General features: G+C 36.5%; 1 protein-coding gene across 5 annotated transcripts in view; it reads right to left on the bottom strand.

Annotated features, from left to right (window-relative positions):
* The window catches only part of CSRNP3 (cysteine and serine rich nuclear protein 3), a 186,045-nt gene that overhangs the window by 59,146 nt on the left and 99,636 nt on the right, over positions 1-27,263 (bottom strand). For all 5 annotated transcript variants that reach the window (XM_070581507.1, XM_070581508.1, XM_070581509.1 and 2 more), the window contains one exon: positions 12,289-12,459. In XM_070581507.1, the coding sequence (XP_070437608.1) occupies positions 12,289-12,459 (171 nt within the window). The remainder of the gene's footprint in view (positions 1-12,288; positions 12,460-27,263) is intronic.

Here is a 27,263-nt window from a genome sequence, read left to right as displayed (position 1 = left end):
AAATAAAATTTCATGATATCAAATGACTGTGCATTTAAAAAATGTTCCAGATAAATCATTCCTTTTATTTATTCATTCTTTTGTGATTTTCTTTAGAAATTTTCAGTTAGAATATTCCTTTGTGGTAATGAGATGTTCCACAGTGAACACGTACACATTTCAGCTAAAGACAGCTTTAAAGATAATTTTTTAAAATTATTGAGTACATGAATATTCTATTTATTTCTCCAATTTTTCACTGTCAATAGACCAACAAACACAACTTCTTACTCCAACCATCATTATTTATTTTACTCATTCCTATATTATTAAACTTTTTTTTTTACAGTTCCAATATACTATACTTTGAGTGCATTATTTATTTAATCAAGATATCCCTCCCCAAAATCAATGAAAATAATTCACCTGATTTTCATTATTTTGGTATGGAATTTATAAGCTAAAAGCACCAAGTGGGAAAGTCTATTGGACTCACATAGAGGTACACTAATAATATACAAGCAGACACGTTGAAAACACAAAGATATCCTCAAATATGATATTATACATAACCCAAGCAAAAAGGACTATAAGAGGCATATATATTTGGAGGGAAGAAGGATTACCTCAATCTTATGCAAGTTATAATTTGAAAATCAATCTATTCTCACATTTTCCAAATGACAAGACAGGTTAAATGATTTAACCCCAGAGCTCCTTGTAACAGAACTAAAACTAGAGTGAAGATCTCCTTTCTCCTAAGTTGTGGCTTTTTCAATGACAACAAACTGAACGAATTTGCAGTACAGTCCTGTTCTCATAAATTCAACTGATGCACTAGGGGAAGAAAAATCATGGCAAACTTATTTTCTTTCACAATAGCTCCCAAACACAAGCGACCACTTCACCGATGATCAGCTGAAGAAACAATATTCTCTTTTAACATCATAGGGGGAAAAATAAGCTTATGTAAGACTTACTGTATATATAGTGTAACAATGTATTGTGTATTTTATAAGCACAAGAAGCAATTTCCAGGGGTGATTTTTCTAAATGTCACTGGAGAGCCTAGAGCCTAACACCTGGTGAAGATATGGCTTCCTACATTTTTGGACATAGGCAAAAAAGGTGTGTGAGAGGATTTCAGGAAAACATTTGACAATGTCATTTGGCTAACACTGTGGACAAGATGAAGGCTCTGAATGAATATCTTAAATTTAGTTCTACTCAACGACCAAATTTGGCCTAGAAGTTTCTAACGTGCTACAGGGCTCTTCTGCCTTTCCTTATTAGGAATACAATGGTAAACAAAACAGGTATGGAAGATATACCATAAACAGATAAACAAATAGTTGAAAATTATATTACGTACTATGAAGAGAAAAAAAGAGTGCTGAGAAAGAAACAATGGGGATGAGGATGGTGGAGGTGCCCCACAGACCTTCATCCCGAGTGAAAGGTATGCGAAACTTGTTAAAAATTACAAAATATTTCAGACTTCCAGAAAATAACATGTACTGACTACCCATATTTAATGGATGTTAATATTTTGCCATATCTACTTCAGATTACTCCTTTTATAATTAAAAAATGAATAAAAATAAATAAAAGTGAGAAAGTACAGCTAAAGCACCCTCCGCCTATTCTTATGCATATTTTACTTCCATAAAATATGGTATTGTTCAGTGTGTTTTAATTATGTAAGGGCCATCACACTGTAGTCTCGCAACTTGCATATCTCACTCAACAGTATATACACGTAGACTCGGCTATTCAGTTCAATCTGTTATCCGTTTTATCATTATACGAACAAACCACAGCTTAGCCAATCCTATACTGATGGATAATTAGTCTTTCTTTTAACTTTTCACTACTAGTTTCCTAGGAGATCGAACCATCTGATGGTTCAGTGCCATGCCAACATTATGAGAGCTCCTGCTTCAGCACGTGCTTGTCAATACAAGACACTGTCAAACTCTAAAATTTTGTCAATCTGATGATATGACATGTGTGAAACGCGTCTCCTCTCAATTTTAATTTCCCTAATTCTTAACAGAATTGCACATCTGCTCATAATTGTATTAGCCTTTTTACTCCGTGTATTATCTGTTCGTATTCTATGGCTATTTTTTTTTTTTTTAAAGATTTTATTTTTTCCTTTTTCTCCCCAAAGCCCCCCGGTACATAGTTGTATGTTCTTCGTTGTGGGTCCTTCTAGTTGTGGCATGAGGGACGCTGCCTCAGCGTGGTCTGATGAGCAGTGCCATGTCCGCGCCCAGGATTCGAACTGACGAAACACTGGGCCGCCTGCAGCGGAGTGCGCGAACTTAACCACTCGGCCACGGGGCCAGCCCCTCTATGGCTATTTTTTATTGCATTAGTTCTCCCTTATTTTTGTACGAGTTCTCTTCATATTCAAACACAAATTCCTTGTCAGTTAAGGAACTGCAAATATCTTCTTCCACTCTGTAGTTCATCTTTTCACTTTCTTAATGGCATATTTGGTCATACACATGAGTTTAATTTAATGTAATCAAATATATCATATTTTCTTATGATTTGTGCTTTTGCATCATACCCTGACATAAAGATATTTTCCTGTATTCTTTCTACAAATTTTGCAGTTTTGATTTTTTTTACATTTAGTTATTTAGTTCATTAGGATATTATTTTAATGTATGGTATGAAGTAAGGTCTAATTTTATCTTTTTCAAGGTGGCTGGCCAGTTGTTAAAAGGACATTTGTTAGAACAGTCCTTCCTTTCCCAACTCATTTTCAATGTCTCCTCTGTCACATACCAAGTTGCTATTTAAACGTGGGTCTGTTTCTAAGCTCTCTATTTGTTCACGTGCAGTCTGTCTGAGCTAATTCTGTGTTTGAACTAGCATAGCAATTTAAGTATTGAAATATGTTAGAGTAAGCACACTCTCCCCTTTCCTTATTCTTTTTCAAAAGTGTACTTGATCAGTTTTTAAGCCCTTGACCCTTGCACAGAAATTTTGGAATAAGTTGGACCTACACATATTTTTTAATGTATTAAATTAAACATTTAATTACATAAAAATGTGGGGAGTAGCACAGTAAACCCCAAGTTTCAACTTTTTTTCAATCTCACTTCATCTTTCTCTCTTTTTTTCTGCATTATGTGAAAGCAACCCCAAGATATCTATCATTTCTCCTGTAAACGATTTTCTGTAAATTTCTGTAAGAAAACATTTCCTGTAAATTTTTCCATACATATCTCTAAGAGATGAGGAGCGTGGACCTGCATGCCTTGGATGGGGTGATCAGGGACACTATACTAGAGAGCTGATATTTTAAGCTGAAACATGAAATATAAAGGCTCAGTCATGGGAAGACTGTTCCAGGCAGGACCTTAGGGAGAGAAATGTTTGTTATGTTCAAAGAACTGAGTAAAGGTCAGTGCGGCTGGAGTTTGGAGATGGAGGGAAGACAGGAGAGGATGTTGGGAGGGGAGCAAAAGCTCTATCATATGGGGCTGTACAGGGTTTTGGAGGCCACAGTAATGAGTACAACTGAAAGCAACTTAAGGATTTCAGTAGGAAAGTGATGTGATCAATTACACTCCTGTGCAGAGAAGAGGCTGAGCTCTGACCTGAGAAGCAGCAGAGAGAGCCGCTGGAAGGCCCCTGCAGCAGTCCAGGAGAGAGATGAAGGTCATATGGACTTGTGCGGTACAATGCAAATGGAGATAAGTGGACAGATTTGAGACATATTTATAAACACATGACTGAGGGAGAAAAAGCAAATAAGAAGACAAAAACAGAATTTAAAAAATCTCAGTAGGCTGAAATGAAGACCTAAATCTAATAAGTTGCCATTTATTAAGGCTAAATGTAAGGTTCTGATCCTGAATTTCAACCAAACCAAATAACTAAATGAACTGTACTTATATAATGTTAGTGATCTGACTTGGTAATGTCTTCTTTTTCTAGCTGATTCGAAGGATGGTGAAGGTGAAAGCAACTTGGATTTCCTCAAGTGTGTTATACAGCTACTGCATAAATAGCTGTACAGCATCCAATTAAACAGTGATGTTTCTGCCTGGGAAAGCTATATATAAGCAAATGAAAACGGAAAGCTACATGTTAGGAATACGTAATTACAGTGGGACCCTATTTAAAACACAGTCCACCATTACATGTATTCAGATTCAAAAACTGATAAATCAGGATTCTGATATATCATAATGACATCCATCAAGATCATGAATGACAGAGTTAGCTTGTAAATTGGTATTTATTTCCACTAATGTCCATGCCATTATGAAGTCCTACAATAAAAGCATCTTCATTTTTTTTTTTACTTTATATGGTTTAGTTGTACTAAAAAAAGACAATCTTTACAAAGCTAAGTGTTATTTATCAAGAATTTAACAGTAATTGAACCAGTACTAGTCTGAGTACTGAGAATACATGCTTAAGCTCTATAAATCTCCAGAAGAGATAAGGTGTGTGCACAAATAGCTCCAATGTAAAACAGAATACGGTAAGTATTGGCGAAGTGCTAAAGCGCTGTTGGACTGTAAGTTTCTACAGAAACTGGATCATGTGTCACTTACTTTTATATTTCCAGCTCCTAGTACTAGTGCAGTGAATGGCAAATAGTAAATGCTTAATAAGGTCCATTCATTCATCCATTTATGCAGATATTTATTGAATGCTTACTAGATGCTCAGCATACAAAGACCTAGTTCCTGCCTTTAATAAGCTTACACACATTCCTTCAAACCTCGTTTTGAGTGCCCTGCTTAAAGGTGGAAGGTAAGGACATGCGGATAAGGATAAATATGAAAGATGAGAAGGCAAGGAGACCTGCTGTATATGAGGTAGGAAGGGGAGTGACTTGAAGAGTCTGATAAACACTCAGTGCTTTGACATGGAAGAGACAATCAAATCAACTGGACAGTGTCCAAGTAGGATGGTTGTGTGGCAATCACGGGCAGCCGAGTTTGAAAAGACACAGTTCTGTCATTTTCTCCAAAACTATTTTAAAGTTTTCAGATGTTCTGAATAAAAAGGGAATATGGAGTGAAGGATAGGGGAGGAAAATGGTTGAGTCCTGGCCTCTAAAAAAACAAAAACACCTGAAATAATGGAGCAAATGGTAAAGGGTGGAAAGATACGTAAAGACAAGTGATGGGTGCTATGTTGGGGAAAACAAGAGGATGATGTAAAAAGTGGGTAGGAGGAGGAAGGAAGTGGAAGCAAAAGGGGTTGTGGTCTGAGTTTGGAACAGTGAAATTTGGTATGTCTGAAGTAGAGCTGTTCTATTTGTAAAAATATTCTGAGTGAGGCTGTGACATAAGCAGCTAAATGGAGTGGAGGGAAAGAACATGAGCAGAATAGAAGTGAAGACTCCAGGACAGAGGTGGTCAAGGAAATATGAGGCTAATGGTTCAATGAGCCATCACATGGCTACCGACATCATGGTTTAGTGGAAAATACTGGGATAGAAGCAAGATAGAAAAGCATTGCCAGAGTTTTGAATGTTAGTAAAACACCAGGAGACTCAGGCAAAGAGCATGAGTAGAATGAGAGACTTGGTAAAGTTTCCACGGAGGAGGAAATATTTGCTATGAACCTTGTAGCAGGTATAGAACTTTACTGAGGTTGGGAGGCAGAGAAAACATTTCAGCCTCAAGGATGATCTAAGTAAGGTCAGAGGAAGCATCAATGGTTAACTGTTTCTGATTCATTGTCTTGGATCTCTCAGATGAAATGCTCTGGAAACAATTCCATTGTATCAGTTAATGGGCTTTACAGTACAATCAAGTGAGTATTTTCTAAATGGACCACTAGCTCATATCTATCTTCCTTCACTCATAGTTCCCATATCTCCAACAAACTAAACTTACCACCTAATGATTCAACTGCTCCCTGTCTGGTGTTCGTGTTCAGTACAAACATGACCTAATATAGTAGATCTACAACTGGTTCCAGGTTTGATCCAACAAGCCCGGGCTAATTGGTTCTTTTCCAACATTAGGGGATGCAGAGAGGCTGGGGATCTCTTAATTTAATAATAATAGTAGCTTTTATAATAGCTTTTCAGAAGTGTTTTGACCTACGCTACTTATCTTCTCCTACTTGGCCTTGGCCTTGGCCTCTGACTTAAGATGCTATTTTGATCCTTGTTCTTAGAATTGTATTATCACAGAGTAGAAAAGAGCGTTTGAGGATCATGTGATCCCACCTTTGCTCAATCAAAGACTTCCCCTGAAATTTCCATGTTCAGTTTCTGCCTGAAGACTCCTCTGTTGTTTAAAAAATCATGGATTCAGAGGTAGCCTGTTACATTTGTCTTTGCTATAGTAAGTTCTCACATTAATACCACAATGCTGGGTAAACAATCTGTCACTGTATCTCCAAGTTGTATTTAGTACTTGTAGTCTGTCATTTTGACATGTCTGAAAGCACCTACCACAGAGTCTGTAACATAAGATACACTAAATTTGTTGAAACTGAATCTAAATCCTCAACATATTTTAACTGCTTGTTAAAGAGAATAGATATATTGAATTATACTTCCAGTACAAAGTTTCATGTCAAAATTTGTTTTCTATTGATTCTTCATCTCTAATCCCATTATGAAATGTGCAGTCAGTGGGAGGGAACTGACACTGGAGAAAGGCTCTGATTTGGGTGCACACGGTAGCATATTTATGCCCCTGTGTATTCAGAGAGAAAAGGGAATGAAGGGAGAAAGGAGAAAGGAGGGAGGGACCATAGATCTTAACCTCAGCTCTTGGGTAAATTGTGAATACACCTCTGAATATTAATCTCTACTTTTATAAAATGGGTACAATAATGGCTCCTAATCACATAACAATTTTGGATATCAAATGAACTCAAGAATATGAAAGTGTTTTGTAAATTAGAAAATCTCATCCCTATGTAAGACATCCACTACCTGCTTTCACGTGCAATTTCAAGTATCTATGCTTTTACCTCTTTATATTTTCACTTCCTAAATGCTGTATATTTATTTGTGGAAACACTCTGTTTCAAGAAAAATAATGTGTTCCTTCTGGGAGGATGTTTCATCACGCAGCTTCTCATTACTCGTGTGAAGTGCCAAGAACCTTGAGAGGGCCGAAAAAAATCATTCCTCTCTAGCTTCTCTGTAGCTTTCCTTTTGACAGTGCTCAAGTACAGGCTCATTGGCTATAGAGCCACAGGGATTTGATAAAACAAAGCATTCCACAGCAACACAGAATCCAGCTGCTTCTATCTCAAAGTAAGTACAAGATATGACCTTGGTGGATTGCTGGTAAGCATGCTAGTTGCCTAGCAAAACTCAGAAGTCCAAGAAAAAAGGCATAATGCCTTTACTGATCTATATTTTGAAGCTTTTCATTTCATAATGTGATGTGCTACAAATGGAATATTTTTACATAAACCTTAGAATAGCGTGGAATTTTCTACTACCATCGCTGCTGACATGTACCAAAAAATCTTATCAATTTCTATATTTGTAATGATAACAAAATGTTATGTTACACAATATGTTAGTGCTCATAAAGCACTGAGTATATGGGGTATTTTAAATTTGAAAGATGAGCTCATGATGAGTGAGATTTAAATAGCCATATTTTAAAAAATCTCAATGTAAAACGAAATTTGGTTTCCTAATGTTACACAAATTTGACAGTCATCGAAAATCCTTCTTCACTCTAAGATAGGCAGTAATTTTTATTTTTGAAAGCAGAAAAACATATTAAAGAAATAAGATTAATCAATAATAACACTGCCAAAAGTTTAAGTCCATAGATTCACATGCAGATAATACCATGGTAGAGAAGTACATACTTTAATCTAGATAGAAAAATCAATAAAACATTTTCTAAAAATTTGTGTGTCAATTTTTGGACTAGCAAATAATCTGAAAAACATTTCTGGAATCAAGAAACCCTTTCAACTATTCCTCTCACATTGGTTAACATGCTCAGATCTTGTATACAGTAAATATTCTAGGTAGAAATTTTGTCTTTTGATTCCTTATTTTTTCCTCCCACTTTTTCTCCCTTTCCCTAACGTGAATATGGTGAGCTAAGCAGACTATTAAATAAAAAGGGCACTTTTTATTAAATCAATCATTTAATTATCTTTAAAAATCATCAAAAATCTCTGCCAGATTTCATTTAATACAAACTTAAATCATTGATTTAATAAACTATCCATTGTCAATTACCACTGATGATAAAAGATGAGCTGAAACATTCCAATAACTTCTCAATGTCATACAATATGTGTATTTTCTTCAATGGGAAAAATAATTTCTGTTGGACATAACTCATAGAAAAGTCTTAGTTGGCTGAAATATTGCATAGTTTAGCTGGTCATGCCATTCAATCTGCTGTTTGCATATATAAGCACAATCTAAACAATAGTTATTTTAGTTTAAATTTAAAATTTATTTGTTGTAGGATACATATAGTACTAACAAAAATAAAAATAAATAAAAATTAATAAATATGAATGCTCATCCTTCATTCTAATACCTCAACAAATGAAATCATTTTCAGTTTTTAGGGCACTTGACCATTCTTCGCCCTCATGCATTCTAGACTTTCCCTGACAGTACAGGTAAAATTTTGTGTTCTGCTTTTCTTAACATGATCTCATAAGCACTTTACATATTGCCATAAAGTCTTCATAACTATCAAGAAAATAAATTAATTGTGTAAGTTACCATAACTTAACGGATCATTTCCCCGCTTAGAAATGTTACCTTCCTCTTGTCTGCCCCAAGCCCTGTTTTTGGCACTACCGTCAAGCACCAGCATTTTTATTTACACAGTTTCCCCATTGTTTTTGATGTTTCCCCCTTCAGATAAATTCTCTGAAGTACAGACTTACAAATAGGAATATTATCATGGCTCTTATATTTCTAAAGTATTTTCTAAATTTGACTGCCATTGATAGCAATGTAGGTACCTACGATTTGCACTGTGACCTTCACCACCCCTTAGGTATTCGTATTTTTTATTGGAGGAAGGAGCACTAATTTCATGGAGATGAAACTTCTATGATTTCATACTAACGAAATCTCATAAGTATTGTTTAATCTGCATTACTATTACTATTGTTCTTAAATACTTTGAAATATTTGTTAATCATATTTCCTATTATGTAGATTATCTCTAGAGTTGTGTGTCTTAGTATTTATCTCAAAAATTTACGTGTGTGGTTTTTTTTTTGTTTTTGGAGGAAGATTAGCCCTGAGCTAACTACTGCCAGTCCTCCTCTTTTTGCTGAGGAAGCCTGGCCCTGAGCTAACATCCGTGCCCATCTTCCTCTACTTTATATGTAGGATGCCTACCACAGCATGGCGTGCCAAGCAGTGCCATGTCCGCACCCAGAATCCGAACTGGCAAACCCCGGGCCGCCGAGAAGCTGAACGTGCGACCTTAACCACTGCGCCACTGGGCCAGCCCCTATGTGTGTTTTTTATACTCTATCTGGAAAATAACCCTATACCATACTAATTGTAAATATTTTTTCCCAATATAGATTGTTTTACTTTTACTTTGAGCTTTGGTTTTTTTTTTGGTAGCAGATAAGTTTAATATTTTAATATTATTAAATATGTTAAGTATTTTGCAATGTGACTTTTTTCTGTTACTTCAAAGCTCAGATAATGGTCCTACCAAATGTCTGACAAATATGAAAGTTCCCCCATGATTTGATTTAAAAACATAGATATTTATCTGTTTAATCCATCTGGAATGCATTTTAGCATATGTTGGGAGATGTGGATCTAAATTACTTCCTTTTCAAACTTGCTAATACCCCAACCATTCATTAAATTCTCCTCCCATTTCCATTGTTCCATATGCTCTACTATTATACATATTAATTCTAATATACAACATGTTGAGATTTTTTATACTTTACTAGATCTAGTACAGAACCAAAAAAGTTAAATTATATCATTTTTTATGATTTGATATCTGGAATGGCTTTTCAACATTTATAGCTTCTTTTAAAAAATATCCCTTTATCATCATCAGCTTATTTTTCCAAATAGATCTTTATCATTCTATCACCTTCCAAGGAAATCCAGTTGAACATTTTATTGAGATGATACCCTTATACTTATAAATTAATGTGGAAAGCTTTAATAGCTTAATCTTTATATCCAGAAACATAACTTGTCTCTTCACTAATTCAAGTTTTTTTCTTTATTTTTTTGAGGAAGATTAGCCCTGAGCTAACCACTGCCAATCTTCCCCTTTTTGCTGAGGAAGACTGGCCCTGAGCTAACATCCATGCCCATCTTCCTCTACTTTATACATGGGATGTCTACCACAGCATGGCTTTTTGCCAAGCGGTGTCATGTCTGCACCTGGGATCCGAACCGGCGAACCCCGGGCCACCAAAGCAGAACGTGCGAACTTAACTGCTGCGTCACCGGGCTGGCCCCTCAAGTTTTCTTTTATAACTCACAATAAATAACGTTTTAAAGATATGTCCAGGGCTGGCCAGGTGGCCGAGCAGTTAAGTTCCCACATTCCGCTTCTTGGCGGCCCGGGGTTCGCTGGTTTGGATCCTGGGTGCGGACGTGGCACCACTTAGCAAAAAGCCATGCTGTGGTAGGCGTCCCACGTATCAAGTAGAGGAAGATGGGCATGGATGTTAGCTCAGGGCCAGTCTTCCTCAGCAAAAAGAGGAGGATTGGCAGTAGTTAGCTCAGGGCTAATCTTCCTCAAAAAAAAAAAAAAAAAAAAACAGATATGTCCAATAACAAAGGGTCAGAACGAAATCATGGAAAAGGTGAAGCTATTGGAGTGGGACACATATATATATCTAGGCTCAAATCCTGTGTGATCTTGGGCAAGATGCTTAACTTATCTGAGCCTCAGTTATTTCCTCTGTAATCTGAAGGTAGTAGCACTTCCAGGATTGCTGTAAAGAGTAGGGATAACATATATAAAGCTATTGGAGCATAGCCTGTTTCCAATAAACGTTAGCTCTGATCATAATTTTAAATATAACGTGCTTAGAACTTGACATTTTACAAAGTTCTTTCATGTGTATTATCTCACTTGCTCTGTTTGATCCTCAGGAAACTCCGTTACATGATAATGATGCTGTTGTTGTTATCACTATTAAGACCAAATAGGTAAACATTTCTCTTCTTTTGAATCAAAAGCACAAGCTTATTTCATATCATGCTATATGTAAATGTAATTGAAGATCATCATCACACAATGACCTTGTCCCTGAAGATCTGATGATTTTTTTTCTGCTATAATATTTGTAATTGCCTCTTCACTGTATTTCCTATTAGTTTTACTTGCTTAAAGGAATGCTGTTGATTTTAACATATTTCTTTCATTTTCAACAGTTTTGTTGAGTTCCTTATTACCTCTTAAAGATATGGTTAATTCTTTTGCTTTTCTGGGTTATCACATTTCCAAAATAAATTCTATGTTATGGAATCATGTATTAATAAAATCAGCTACTTACTGGAAAAATGGAAAAACTACGACTTGATATCTGTCTATCATGATATCATGATATATTAAAATCTTCCTGTTGGAAACATAAATTCAAGAAGATTATGTAGCTGTTACTAGTCAGTGTCCTTTGGCTTGTAGGTTGTATTATCTTAAGTATTTTTCTCACCAGTCCTTCAAATCTCACCACTCCCTGCCTGACAGGAAAGGGCTGATGTTATAGTGTGGCAGAAAAAGGACTCAAAGAGAAAGCATACGTCTGGTTTTTTCTTCTTTGTGGGCTTTAAATATCATCCTTGGGGATGAGAGAATAAAGGGATGAGAAGGGAGGAGGTATACACTGCACTGACGTGCTCACTGGGAGAGCTCTGCTGCTTTGCATCTCTTCTTAATGTGCGGCTGGCTGGGCGCTTTCTTATCATTACGTAGAGCTTCCTCTCCCAAACACACCCTTTTATTTTTGCTCCCAGAATATTGTTTCAACAATAGGATACATTTTTTATACCTGGCCTTGTCTTCCCTCATCTATTCCCAGAGTAGGGTGCTTCCTTGGAAAAGGAATGATAATAAATAATAAAATGTCATTTTTTCATTGAATCAGTTGGTTAACATGATCAAAATAATCCACTGCCCAAAGTGATCTAAGTAAGGGAACCCACTGAGTTGCTTCAAAACCATTTCACTTTTACCTAATCATATTTTGTTTTTAAATCAGTTATTAAAAAAAAAATAGCAATAAAGGTTAAAAAAAATGACCAAGATGAGACAATTATTTTCACTGTAGAACCAGAGAATCAGCTTCAGGTATGGTTTCCGTACTCACGGGGAAAATGATTAGAAGTGGATGGATTGACACTGTCCCCACTGTCAGCACTTTCACTGCTGGAAACTTCATCATCTGATTCCCGCACAGAGGAGCAGGGTGAGGAGCCGTCAATTTCTTCAAACTTCCTCTTTAAAATTCCACTCATAGCTGCAGCGCTGTCACATGTACCTGTAACAGGAGCGGGAGCAACGAAGCATTGAAATATTTGACCGCTGACTGTGTAGCCAAGGTCTCTGGAGTCATTTTTATGGGGCTTTTTATACATGAGCTGAGCTTTTCCTTGAAAGGATCACTAAGCAGTTTTTAAAAATATTTTCATATTAACAAAAGTGAAATTAAATTACATACCAGCATTTGACCATTTGGTTACCAAAATATATCAACTGTTTGAGACACAGCTCAATGTAGACAATTGAGACACATTTTAATGTAATACCTCTATTCTTTTTTGTTGGCAAATTGAGAAAATCCACCCGAGTCCATGAAATTCTGTAACGAAAATAAATGCCAATGTCCCCCAAAGTCCTAAGTGATTACTCCCTTATATAAAATTCATCCAGAAGAAACACAGATAAGTATGAAAAAAAATCATACTCAAGTTTTAAAATGCAAGAAACCTAATTAGCTGAGCACAACAAAGTGCATGAAATCAGTTCTAAATTTTAAGTAGTTTCCATTTCAATATTGCAAAAAGGTGCAATGTGTCCCCATGATACTTCATTGCTGAAGATGTTGCCACTATTTTGAAACTTCCTGAGGGTATTTACCTGGGAGATAGCACTGACTGAGTGGGAAGGGTGAGGGGTGGGGAGTGGGCATCCTTTCTCCTAAATCCTTTCTCTAGAATGAATGGACTTTCCCCCTCTCCTTGGGCTGCCCTTTCTCCACCTTCCCCATTGACTTTGACATATGCACAGCCAGCTAAAGGGCATAAACTTTCCTTGCAGTGTAAGGATATTTTCAGGAATAAGCTATATATAAATTAGCTTAGACATATGTACATGGTCTTCCATTGCTATATTAGGTTAACTTAGCTGGAAGTATTATTACTAAGTCAATTCCATGCATTCCATCTTCCGTCTCATTTATGTCAGCTGATTTTAACTCTTATTTGAGTTTTAGAAGCCATTCGCTCCTTTTCCTGCCAGAATGTAGCCATCAGTCCCTGTTGATCAGGAGGAAGAAAGACCCTTAAACGATACTGATGTCCACTTAGTTACACTATCCAGGTACTGTTCTCAGAAATCTCTGAAATCACCCCTTCTCTGTGCAGATCACAGAGCAAGCAGCCTGCCCAGATCCCCTTAGCTGGGCCTGCTCTCCAAGCCCTAATTCAGAAGTTCTCAAAGTAGGATACTTGGATTAGCAGCATCAGCATCACCTGGGAGGGAAATTGTTAGAAATGCAAATTCTCAGGGCCCACTCCAAATCTACCAAATCAGAAACTCCCAGGGGTAGGGCCAGCACTCTGAGCTTTATGAATCCCTCCAGGTGGTTCTGATACACACTCAAACTAGAAGACCACTTGAATAATTTTTATTCTGCTCTCCAGTGGCTCTCTCCCTGGACTTTTCCTTACTTGAGGGTGTCCACACACCAGTGCTAGAGACTCACATAACCCTAGTCAAAATCTTGTTGGCCATCCTGGTGTGAGTTCTAGTAAAATTAAGTACAGTATTAGATGTCTCATAAATATTTATCATTAATTTCAATTTCTCCCACTTATCTAAGCACATGTTGAGTAACTGGTGTGTATATGCTTGACCCCTTTGGGTGGAATAGGAGATACAAAAGGGAATGAACATGTTACCTGCCCTCAAGGAGCAAACATCCACTGTGCTGGGCTCCACTGAATTGAAATACTCCCAAATTCATGTTCTACTGCCTTGTTTTACTAATCCATGTCTTTTGCATGACATATTAACAATGGAGATAACTGATGGCGATAAGAAAATATTGCATTGTCCACTCTTTTGAAAATAAAATCTCTATTCTGACTCTGATTTTACCACACTTCAGATTAGCATATTATTTTCTCCATCTTAAAGAGTGTGAAATGCATAAAATGTTCATGTATATCTGAGCAGGGCGAAGAGAAAAATGATATTTTAAGTAAAGTTCTTGAAATAAAAGTAGGACAGGATATAAATTTTAAAATGGTTCACTTCAAACCAGATGCAAAGTAATTCATGAGGGAGAGACTCCAAGACACAAAGTAATACAAGATGGAAACCCATGTTTAAAAAGTACATTTTTATAATAAGCTATTGCGATGGGAACAGTTAAAAACCATGTCCTTCAGCTCCATTTCCCAGCTCTCCTCCCCCAGCTTTCTTAGGAAAGGCGGATTTCTCAAGAATCAAAGACACTCAATTGGGCCACAGAGAACCATGTTTCAACACGGCGAAAGGTCGTACTTGGTGTTCTTCTCTTCCTTTCTCACTTCCTCAAGAATGAGAGGGAAAATTTTTGGAGGGATGATAAGGGAATTGAAAAATCTCTTTTTCCTTTTGTTATTCCATTTGGGACTGGCAAGACTTGAAATAATGGAGTTAAAAGTAGGATGTAATTTCTGTCTACATTTTGGGACTGAAAGAACCTGAGCCAGACCCAAGTCAAAGGAAAGAAGGAACTGACCACTTAGGGTGGGATTAGTATCTAAGCTGGAGATTAAAAATTTAAGTAATTACATGGTGGCATAACTTTAACACATACCCATGAAACTGGGTAAGTGCTAAATTGCTTGTGCAGCAACCAAACATAATACCTGTCCAGTTTCACTGCCTTAAAAAACTGTTTTGTGAGCATAACAAGATGTCATAACAAATTATGAGGGCCAAATGACTCACAGTTTACCAGTATAAAGTATACCTTGATCTAGACCTAATAGTGGAATGGTAAAGGGAGCATGTGGTTTTCTCCTGCATCATCTGACTATTTCACTAGGGAAGAAAGAATACAAGAATTTACGGAGAAGGCCCTGCTAATAAAGAAGTTGTACATACTTGTTTTGCTTGTATCCTGCATTGGTTCTTTCAGAATTTGAGGATAATATGTGACTAGTTAGGTACAGATACAAGTGAGTAGAATGAATGCCTGTCCTATGGCTGCCATAGCTTCTTAAATATCCACTTAGTATATTTTTGTTCCTAAAGATGAAGCATAATTAAACTTGGTAGATATGAAGCCAATGAAAAAATGATCAACATTTCAAACTGAATTTTCATAGCATCAAAGCCCAGAGAACAAAAGATAAATCTGGACAGGCATTAATTAAGCCTAAATATGAGAAGCTGAAACTCTAATCTTTGGTAACAGCCATTTTAACGCAACTACTGTTTTCCAATTGATGAAACACATGCTAGTCAAGGGCATCACCATTTCTCACTTGGACTATGACAAGAGCCTCCTAATTACTCTCTCCCATCCACTACAGTTTGCTTTCAATGTGTCTTCCAGGTTGCAGGCAGAACGATAAATTTAACATGCAAATCTGATCATGTCAGTCTATAGCTTGAAACTCTTAAGTAGCTTTGGATTGCCTTAGGATAAAGTTCAAAATCCTCAAAATGGCTTAGAAAGTCCTTAACAATCTACTTTGGCTAACCTCTTCATCTTCATTTTGAGCCACTGGCCTTCTTGTCAGTATTTCAGCTTTAATAATCTTTCAGTTTCTCCAATCTGCCATTTCCCTCTGGCCTCTAGGCTTGCTGATATACTGTTTCTTCTGGTCTACTTTCTAATTTCTTTTCCCATAGCATTTACCACCTTCTAAATCCATATTATCTATTTCTGTATTTCTATGTTTATTACTTATTGTTTTTACCCCCTGCTAAAAGATACAAGGGCAGGTATCTTTGTTTTCTTCACTGATGTTCCAGGGGTCTAGAACAAACAGTGCCTTATATATAATAGGTGCTCAATAAATATTTGTTCAATGTATGAATAAAACCCTTCCATTTCAATACTTTAATTACCTTATCAGTGTCTGTTTTCTCTCCTAGAATGAAAGATCCATGAAGCAGGAATCATGTTCATCTCATTCACCACTCTTTCTCTCCCGACTAACAAAATATCTGGCATATTTGATTGAATGAGAATCAAAATGAGAGATAAAATTGACCTCAAAACGTCATACAACTTTTTTGCTTGCAAGCAACCCAAAAGCCAATTCTAGCTAACTTAAGCACAAAGACATCTGTTGGAAAAATACTAAACTAGTTCATGCAATCTAAGATGGAGCTGAAATCCAAAATTGAGGAAATGCACGAATTAGGACAGTTTCTAGGGTTACAGCTGCAGAAACACCTGTATCTTTTCTCAAGAGCACCACTGTTACCAGGTTTAAGTCCAGCAACTTCCCTCTTTGTCTCGCAGTTCAAATTTAATGTTCCAAGGAGTGAGCAATTTTTTTGGCCCATCTTGGTCAGGTGCTGGCCCCTTGATTACTCAACTACATGGCCAGTAGGCAGGGAGCCACCCAATTACGTACCACTCCAGAGAATCTCACCCAGAGGCTTCGATAAGTTCAATTGCATTTCCAAGCCAATATTCTCTCCTTATCTAACACTGATTCATCTTTTTTTTTCATTTATTAATATAGTCCATGCATTCACCACTTGGCCAACTTCTCAGCTTGGGATTCCTCTTTCCCCATAACCACGTGCCCTTTCTATTGTCAAATTTAATTAAGAACCACTTTATTTTAAAACTCCAATAAACCTCTTGTGATTTTGGATATCTGTTATTCTTAATTAATGTATTACTATTTATGTATTCCATATTTGTGTAAGACATAACCACTGCCCAGGAGCCTCTGAGCACATTTAATGAAAAAATAGTATAAAAGTATGTGTTTCCACCTCTCTTCTCAAAAAAATACTGATAAACTACACTAGCTGTTCTATGGTTATAAGTACAATTATTTTATTTAATATATTTCTGGCCTATTGCAAAAGCAAAGAGAACGATGAGCCCAAAGGAAAAGTATCAAAAGCCAGAAGGATGTAGAGTGAAGATAAGTGGGAGAGTTTGGCTAAGAATACTGATGGGGTTCAGGGCAGGTGGCCCCAAGATGCACCACTCGTATGCAGATTATTTTGAGCTGAAGACAAGAAAGGCTCAGAACACTCAGGAAGAACATTCCCAAAACTGCCTAAAAGAATTTAGCCTAGAAGGCCTGCTCCAGTTAGCACCTAGTACGATAAGAGTATAATGTAAAATAGATGTGATAGAAAGGCGCCAACAAGCCCATTTTGGGCCCAGTAAAACTTGTTTAACACTTGCATTTCGATCTCCATGTAAATTGTCTTCCTCTCCTCTGAACTCCTAAGCCACTACCCCCAACATCCTCCTTTGCCTTTAGCTGAGGATGATATTTAAGGTGGCAGCTTTGGCCAGATGGCCAAGTTGCTCAGTTTTCCCAAGTTTCTCCCATGTATACACGTTATAAAGCTTTGTTTGATTTTCACCTGTTATTCTGTCTCATGTCAATTTAATTCATAGCCCAGCCAGAGGGACCTAGAGGGTAGAAGAACTGTCTTCCTCCCCTACAATTCCAAATCAAGAAGTTGGATTAAAGTGAACATTTTAACGTCTTTTGAAGAATGGCTGAAGCTAAGCTTTGGGTATTTGTTGGAATCTTGTTTATATCACTCTCTTTTGACAGGCTAAAAATTTTGCAACTTTCGTAGATAACTCAATGGGTTTTCACTATCCTATTTATATTCATCTAATGTTTTTTCTTCTTACATTGTCCCTATTTCCTAAGCTTTGCTATCTATTGTAAGGAGATGAGCATAGAAAATATGCCTTAAGAGTATCATCAATCCCTGAATTCTGTGGAGCAAGTTACCTGATTTGCAGAAGAACCACTTTACGCTTGCCAGATTTAGCAAATAAAAATACAGGACACCCAGTTAAATTTAAATTAGATAAAAATAAATAACATTCAGGACACACTTTTACTTATTATTTGTTGTTTACCTGAAATTCAAATTTAACTGGGCATCCTGCATTTCCTCTAACAACCATAACTGGTGCTCTTGGCTCTTGATGAGAAACAAATGAATTGTGAAATCAACAAAAACATCTACAAGAGAAAAGCCATCTACCAACTGGAACTACCATACATGAATATTCCTGTCCTTTACCAATCAGGTGAAACCCAGTGAGTAAAACATGTGAGGGCATTAGAGTGAATCATGAGTTTACTAACAATTGAAAAAAGATGAGGGGTGGTTGGTTGGTAATAGGTTAAGGGCAGGCATGGACTATCACTGATGCAAGAAAGTAACTTTGTCTTGGCAAGAATTTTCTTATATGGTAATGAGGAGGTCTGTTTAGTGAGATGTTGGCTCTTCCCTGGCCTGATGAAAAAAAGGATGGTGAGCTGTGAGTTCCTGGTTCATTTGACCCGGTAGGTCCTTATTCTTTGGAGGCTGCTTAGATCAACCAGGAGCCTTATGTGCTACTCTCTCAGGAACAAAGGGAGGCTAGTTGAGCCCCTCTGTTCACTTTTACTGGGAGCTTGGGATTATCCTTTGCATTGCTTCCTTGCTAGTTTTGTAATTAATCAAAGCATGAGTAATCTTTAAATGCAAGGGTCATTAACAAAGACCCTTCCACCTTGGTGACATGGCATACATCAAGGGGGCATATTAAACAACTTGCGTTACAACATGACACGGAGGACATTTCTTCATGATTTGCCAAGAGGAAAATCATTTATTTTACGTCCTCATCAAATTCTTCCAGCAGGCACAAAAAGCTCAGAAACTATGATAAAGTTCTATTCCAACAACTTTGATACGGTAAGGCTACTTGCTTCAATCAGCAATGGGCCCCAGGCCCAGGAAACACCAATATCAGGACTAAGTTGCATAGAAAAGAAGCTTACTCTTCTTTGCTTTCACTCAGAATGGAAAGCAATTTTGATGTATCTTCTGGTTTCTTCACCAAATTCAAATGATGAGATGAGAGGCATCACAAACAAGCCGATGAAAATACTGGTGTGTGGCTCATCTGTGATAACAGGTGGGAAAAGCTTAGCTGACAAAAGCAAGATAATTCACAATGTCACACTTCATCAACCAGATTGTCTACTGGACCAGAGAGAGGATGAAGAGGACAGTTGCTTAATTGATTGTGTACAGGTTTTATTCCAATATTTAATAAAGGAGAGCTTAGCTAAAAACCCACTATACTGTGTTACTTTTATTTTTGGTGTGATATCTTTTGTTATCCAGATGTGTTTATAAACATTGGGATACAATTTTAACTAAGTTAGTTTATGCTAAATTCGTTTCGTCCTCAATTTTTTTAAACCATGATTTTGAGTAACCTGTGATGTTCTGCCCTAACACTGACACCACTAATGCCCTTACACTATCATGTTAATCAAACACTGACTATACGCTAAAGTCTCTGCTAAATAAGATAATCATAATTCTAAGAAGAAGGCATCAGATTTTAATGCCTTGCACCCTTTGCACTCCCCACGTTCTCAGAATGTTTATGCATTTCTCTTTAAAAAGGGAGATATCTTCTCTCACAATAAGAGGGCCATTTCTGCTTTAACCCATTTGGCAAGAAATTAACATATCTGCCGCCAAGAGGATAGGAATTTGGCAATGATTTCACAAGGTAAAATACTGCAAGGTGTTTCCATGGGGCACCACCAATGTGAAAAATGCTGCTGGTGGCTTGCCAATGTAAGAAGTGCAAGTCAGCCAAATACACCTCTCTTGTCCAGGTGTCTGCTTAAGCCAAGAACCCTGGAAGCACTCCTGTCTAATGAATATTTTTGTTGGAGAAATGATTGGAGGGTTCCTCAATTATGTATGAATTCCTTGTGCCAGAGTTGCTGGTGACCTTGAATTCAAGTCTGAGTTACTTTGTGTACTTTGGATTTCAGCATTTTTGTTGCTTGATGATTTGCAGTTTGAGAATTTGATGAAAGAATTGAATGCTTTCCCCAGAAAAAAGTGCACATAAACACGAATGCATGCCCTCTATCCGTGGACTCTCTGGTTAAGAACCTCTGCTCTGGTGATTTAGACCATTCCCCAGCTATGGTGGCTAGCCAGAACTTGGAGAAATGGTTCTTTGTGAACACATTAGTTCAAAGTACCAAAGAAGCTTGAGAATCTGTTGTTTCCTGTTCCTTTTACCACCAGGATCATCCACTTCCGAGGGCAGGGCTGTTTCCGGCTCCCTGTTTCTTATGCCATGTGTGCCAAAGGGTCTACTGCATCTCCTGGGGACGTTCCCTACCAATTTTTAAGGGTTCCTTTCTTCAGTGCTCTCTTGGCTGTGATGTACTACTCTACAACTACCAAAACCTGGCCTCACCTGTAACTTCGTGGCTTGCTGAATGCTTGACTAGCACGGTTCTAGGTTGAGCTACACTTTCCCAAACACAGGGTCTGTCTTTCCTAAAAGGTAGTAAGATTGTCTTGTTCCATTTATAATAATACCAGTCAGCATTTCGTGAGCACCTACTATGAGCCAGACATTTTGTACATGTTCTCTGTAATCTTATTCCAAACCCTGCAAGGGAATTTTAACAAAGAAAACTGAGATTTCAGAAACCTAGATCATTTGCCCACAAGGCCTGACCCAAAATTTCTCCAAGAAATATTTCCTGAACAGCGCCACACTGGGTTACATGACCTTGATGCATTTGTCAGCACTTATTACATATACAATATTTTAATTGCTGGTTTACTGGACATTTTCTCACACTTGACGATAAGCTTCTTCATGGACTGAATCTGTACTCCAGTGCCTGCTCAGTAAATGAATGGTCATCAATTTGGAGTCTAATCCTGGATTAGCGACTAACAAGTGGCCTAATTTTCAGTAAGAGGATTACTTCTCTGGGTCTCAGTTTCCACTTCTATCAGAATAAGGGGCAGGGCATAACTAGTAAGAATAGGCTGTAATGCAATGCAGCTCCTACTACCTGGTGGTAAATGATAAAAGCCATGGCCTCTACCAAAGGCTGGTGCCTCTAACTGTCCATCCCCTCTGCCCTCACTGTGAACAAACTGCAGAGGCTAAATTGATTTATGTCCTGCTGATAAAGGGAAAGACGGCTACTCCACTTACGAATGATAACGGGGTTCATTATGACTCTTTCTGCCCGGGAGGTCCCCACGATGTTTTCCATGTTACCTGCCATTGGGATTAGTATCCATATAAGAAAGCCAGAACTAGGTTTCTAATCCCGCTTAACCCTAAAGATTGATCACTGCTTGTATTTGGCAACATGGTAGAATAGAATACATACGGGCTGGGAGCCAAAAGTCCTTCTCTAAAGTTAACTTTCAGGATGCTCTTTTAGTTAGCAAGAGCGGAGAAAACCAATCAAGAACATGAGAAGGCTTTTAAAACCATTGAAAATTGATCAAGTGCCTGTTGTAAGCCTATTTTTCCTACTCTAACAACAAAAGTACCAATGAAAAATTTATTTTATATGCTTTCTATTAAGACTAAAGAACAGTACTTAGCCTAATTTCTTTGATGACTGGCAACATTTACCACAATTAAGGGGAAAAAAAAAGACCACGCAGACATAGAAGAATTCAGAATTATTACTGAAGCACTGGAAGATAACATTTTTTTTTTCTCTTTAGCACTTAAGAAGTTTCTCTTTAGTCTTTTAGAAAGTTTCTGATTAAATAATAAAGTAGACTAGCCAGTGTAGATCAAAGGATATTTTATAGATATGATATCCTTTTCCTTCAGAAGAATCATCAGAATAGTCTGAAGGGAAAAGAACTTTGAAAGCCATGAAAGTACTCCTGGAGTACTCTAAAGTGGACATCAGAATAAAATATGGCCAAGCTTCTGAACCATACCCATCCAAGAACTGGGATCCTGCCAATGACACCGTGTGGAAAATAAAGGAGATTTAAAAAATTAGAATAAGTCAAAAGAAGTACTTTGGACGTTCTTTAAAATGAATCACCACCTTAGGCAAGATATAGATTTTTACTATCTAAGGCAGAGAACAATAGTTATTCAACCTGCAGCTGACATTGTATTAAGAGGCAATTAGTAAAAATAATACAGAGTGTAAGATTAAATACCTGGATTTTCAAGTTTCAGTGAATGTTCTACTGGCACAGATTAAAACTGGTTCACAATAGAAGTAAGTCACACCAAACTCATACAATCTTTTAAAAGTTGGAAACCCACTATTTAGAGACATTTCACCATTCAGACAAATTCACAAAAGCAGAGAGTCATATTTCTCCCCACCAATTTATCCAACACTTGTTACCAATGTATATTATCAGAAAGTACTGCTAGGTATGCTACTATTAAAATAAATTTTAAGTTAAAAATGTAGATATATTTTCTAAATTTCTTTTGAAAAACCTTGTGACTAAATCAATTTCTGCAATATTTCTAAATATCATTATGATACAGAGGAAGTTTAAAATATCAACAAATCTATGACCTGGAGATTGTTTCATGATTCAGATAAATTAGTACTTTTAAGCCTTTAAGTAGAATTAAACTCTTTAATGTTAAAATATGAAAAGATGTGCATGTTAAAATTATGAAACGCAGTATATAACTGAAAGAAAAGATTTACAAAACAATATGTATCCTTACTATGTATGATAAGATAAAAACATGTTACATGAAATAATTTTTATCCAAGGTTAAGTGCAACATTTACTCTATCTCATATTTTAAAATATTGGTTGTGAAGTACTAAATTTGATTTCATGACCTATTAATGGCTCATGACTTGCAGTTTGAAAAATATTGCCAAATTAGAATACTCTATACAGATGTTTGGCAGTGAAGAGAAGGAAATGGGGTAGGTGTGTGGAATTGAGTGAAAGCTGTTTTCTAACTTTGGTTGCTAACGCGTTTTTATAAGCTAAAGAAATCCACCAATGAGTAGAGAGTGACAGACTATATTAGAACAGGTGAGAGATGGGGAAAGTATTGAAAGAGCAAGCTGTATAAGGAACAAGGCAGGAGGAGAGAATTAGAAGAGGAAAGAAATGTAGAGACATTCTTAATAATGAATATTTTTCTTCCTTTCTTGCTTAATGGGGCTCATGAGGATTTAATTCTATTTTATTGATCTTTTAAAAGAAAAGATTTTTGGATTTATGTATCCTTTCTCATTCCTTTGTTTTTTATTTCATTATTTTGAGATATTCAGTCTTCCAAGTATTTTTTAGGGAGAGGGACTGTGAAATGTTGCTGTTTTTGGTTAACATATACACCATTTCTTTATCTTTAATCCTACTTAATATTGGAGATATTTACAGTTATATATTTTCCTCCAATTACATTCTTGTTGGACTTTAGGATCTCATATGATAGAGCCTCTTTCTCCTTGCTTTCTATGGATTGTAATCTTAGGTTATTTTAATAATATGATTACTACTTGATACACATTCATGACAAAAAATTCAAAGGTACCAAAGAGAAAGTGATGTTCCCATCCGTGTTTTCCAGTTACCCTTCCCAGTAGTTCATCCTAAATATATATTCTGTGCATAAACAAAAATGAAAAAAAAAAAGAATTAGACTCCTTATGCTCCATAACAGCATTGGCTCCACAAACCTTTCTTGGGTATGTAATATGTGACAGGCTGCCTCTGTAATTGAAAAGTCCGTAGTCTACGGATGATACAGGACCTCTGGATGGAGCAGAGATTAATAACTAACACTTTAATTGTAGAAAGTCAACATGGAAATGAAAAAATAGTAGAGCAAAGGCACAAAGATGAAAAATTTAAAAGCAATAAAGGAATTAAATGAAAGCTCAGAAAAGTACCTATTGCCCAACCACATCTGAGGATTTTGTGGAGATTGTGCTTCAAGTTGGAAAGATTCAAGGTATCCATAAAGCCACACACAGTTTGCTCGTTGATGACTATGGTGACTGCCTTCTCCACTTGCCCCACCTGAGCAGAAGGTATCAGTGCTCAGTACTACTACCTTGATATGATCACCAAAAAATTCTTCATGGGTTTCTATTTTGGGAAAACACTGCTCAGCCTCATCCATTGAAATCTAACATGTTTCATCAAGATTCTCTATACCTACGGGCTTCAGCTGAACTTGCCTTATCACCACCAGGGTATCAACTCCTATGGGTTGAAAAATAGTAACATATGCTATCATTTTTGATGCTCTTTTATGTGCCAGACATGCATTATGCCATTTGATTTTCATAAAAACCCTCTGATATAGAGATAATTATCCCCACTTTGCAGATGAAGATGAGGCTTACAGATCTCAAGTACCATGTAAAAGGCCACATGGATTGTAAGTGGCAGCACATGTCTTGGAAGTGACACCAGGGATGGAACTTGAACCTCCTAAACACTGTCTTATTCAGCCTCTTCACACTCCATGATATAGTTTGAACTCACATACCCAATAAACGACATAACAAAAGCACTTATCCATCAAGAAAACGCTATACAGTATTTTTCTTAGTTGTTCATGAATTGCCCTAAATTTACAAAGTTTTATTGTATTAAACAAAGTTACACAGGTTTGTTAAAATAGTTCTCAGGCATTTTAAAAAGCTAATGGGCAAAAGAGGACCAATACTTTGGACTAATTCTCATTCTTACAGAGTATCTTTTGACACTAAGTTCATGGAACCAACATTCCTTCAGATCTTCCAACTTCTTCAGAGTGTATGAGAACACCTATTGGCAAGTATGGTATTAACTACCCTGTGTATTTTAACACGTACATTGCATTAGTGAATTTTCAGAGAAATAGGGATTGACGGCTCAGTTGTCTTACTTTCCTTGTTTGTGACATGCATGCACACACACACACACACACACACGAATGGCTAAATGCATTCCTAAATGAATATGGGGATTCATTAGCTTGCATGGAGGTAAAGGATTGCCCAAGTAACAACTCTTCCTAGCTAGCATGGTGGTGTGAGGTGGGGAATCTCAAAGCCCCAAGGATTTGAGACTGAAATAGGCTATAACACCTGAAATCGGCAAGAATAGGTATATGACACCAACGATCAGTCAAATGCCACAAAAAATTGGTCTGTGTGTTTTCTTTGTCATACCTCTAAGAGATTCCTCATTTCCCTATTAAACAAAGTAATTTCAAATTCCTGTTGATGGTTCAACATGACAGATTCTCATTGTAGCAATAAAAACAATTTCTCATTTATCTAGAGTTTGAACATGATTTTCAATATCCTTAACATAGGAAAAACTTAGATAAATTTTGTTTATGTTCTATGTTCCTGTGCTCAATATACTATGTATATGCTTGTGTCAGAAGTTCAGTACATAGGAGAAGTATGGAGGGATGTTTATCTTTCTCCCTTTGCCCACCAAAGTCTAAATGATTTAGAATTTAATGTAAAACAAAGTGCATAAACTTGATTTTTGATTTGCTGTCAGTAAAGGAGCAATTATTAACTGCACTAAAAAATAATAAATATTAACATGAGAAAGGAGAGAGTAAAATTATAACAATCATATAAAATTATATACAAAAAGCATATGATGGGCACACCATTTGGTGTTGGGGAACAGTTGAAAAATGGTTTTATCTTTTGCAATAAGTCAATGTAATGTTGGGAACAATGATTCTTATGCCATGAAGAAAAGCCTAACCTGATTTCCACTTCGGTCCACAAGGCAGAATGATATGTACTATATTTTGCTTCTGTGAAAGCAATTAACATTTTAAAAAAACTAGCCATAAAAGTTACAAACTTTACCTATTTGGAAAACTGGTTTATTTAATACAGATTACTTTCTAACTGCTCTAGACAAAGTATTACTATAGCATTGGTATGAGTTTAATAATACGAAATGAAAATAAGATCTTTAAAATCATTTTGCTTTTTTACATTTTTATAAGTACAATTGTACTTACACTTTTCAATTAAATTGATCAACTCTATTTAAATTCCAAAATAGATGATAAAAATGCAATCATTTGTTTTGATTGTTTCTTAAGAAATGCCAGGTTAAAATAAAGAGAGAAATGTGATTGTTTTCAATACTCAATTATTTTGAGCATTTTCGTTCTATATATTATAACTAATTTTGTTCTTTTCTCTTTTTCATAGGCACCAGAAGTTCAGAAGGACAAATGCAGTGACAATACAACTTAAAGCCTACACATGTGATTTTGAGATGACAACAGTTATTTGTAGATTTTAGACCATGTTCCATACTGCTAGACCGAGTACAACATGTTTGCCCTAAAATCTTTTCCAAGCTTACAATATGGTCTCTCGTTTCAAGCGATGACAAAGACAGACTGGTAATCAGAAAGCAGGAAATTCATTTTTGAAAAATTCTTAAAGATTCCTTTGAAGTGTGATATAACGCTATTTCTTCAAGTACACTGACTGCATACCCTTCAATGACTTGTTTTCACATGACTATTTACTCTTGTACTTTCCAAATTTGATTTGAATTGCATTTACACAAATACATTTTTCTATACATATTTAAAAATCCAGACCATGAACTTACTATACATATGCTGCTGAGATCTGTATGGAAGTTGTATGGCTCCAGCTAATGCAAAAAAGACTTCAAAGTTTTGAGTGAATTTGCATACAGACATAAATTATCCAAGATATTCAAAGCCATAAATTTGCTGCAGGACATATATAGCTCTCTCGTGGGCCGCGGAAGCACAACAATTCTCTTTACTTCACATTTGTCTATTATCACATTTTCTCCAAAAACCGTCACAGGCTCTCCTTCTCTGCCCACACTGTTTTTATTTCTATATTCAGAATTTGCTAACTGGTAGCAGTTGCATTTACAAAGTTAATAGTATTGGACTGCCCGAATGAATTTTAAACAGTTCTTTCCTCCTTCCTATGCTCTTAGAACACACACAGATGCTAGTAGATGCAAACTATGGGCGCAACCTGAGTTAAAAGTAAAAGGAAAAATTTTTTTGTCAAAATTATTGGAATA

The sequence above is a fragment of the Equus przewalskii genome, chromosome 17 (assembly GCF_037783145.1).
Source record: "Equus przewalskii isolate Varuska chromosome 17, EquPr2, whole genome shotgun sequence".
NCBI classification, from domain to species: domain Eukaryota; kingdom Metazoa; phylum Chordata; class Mammalia; order Perissodactyla; family Equidae; genus Equus; species Equus przewalskii.
The sequence above is the reverse complement of the archived record's forward strand: the minus strand, read 5'-3'. Positions and strand labels throughout refer to the sequence as shown.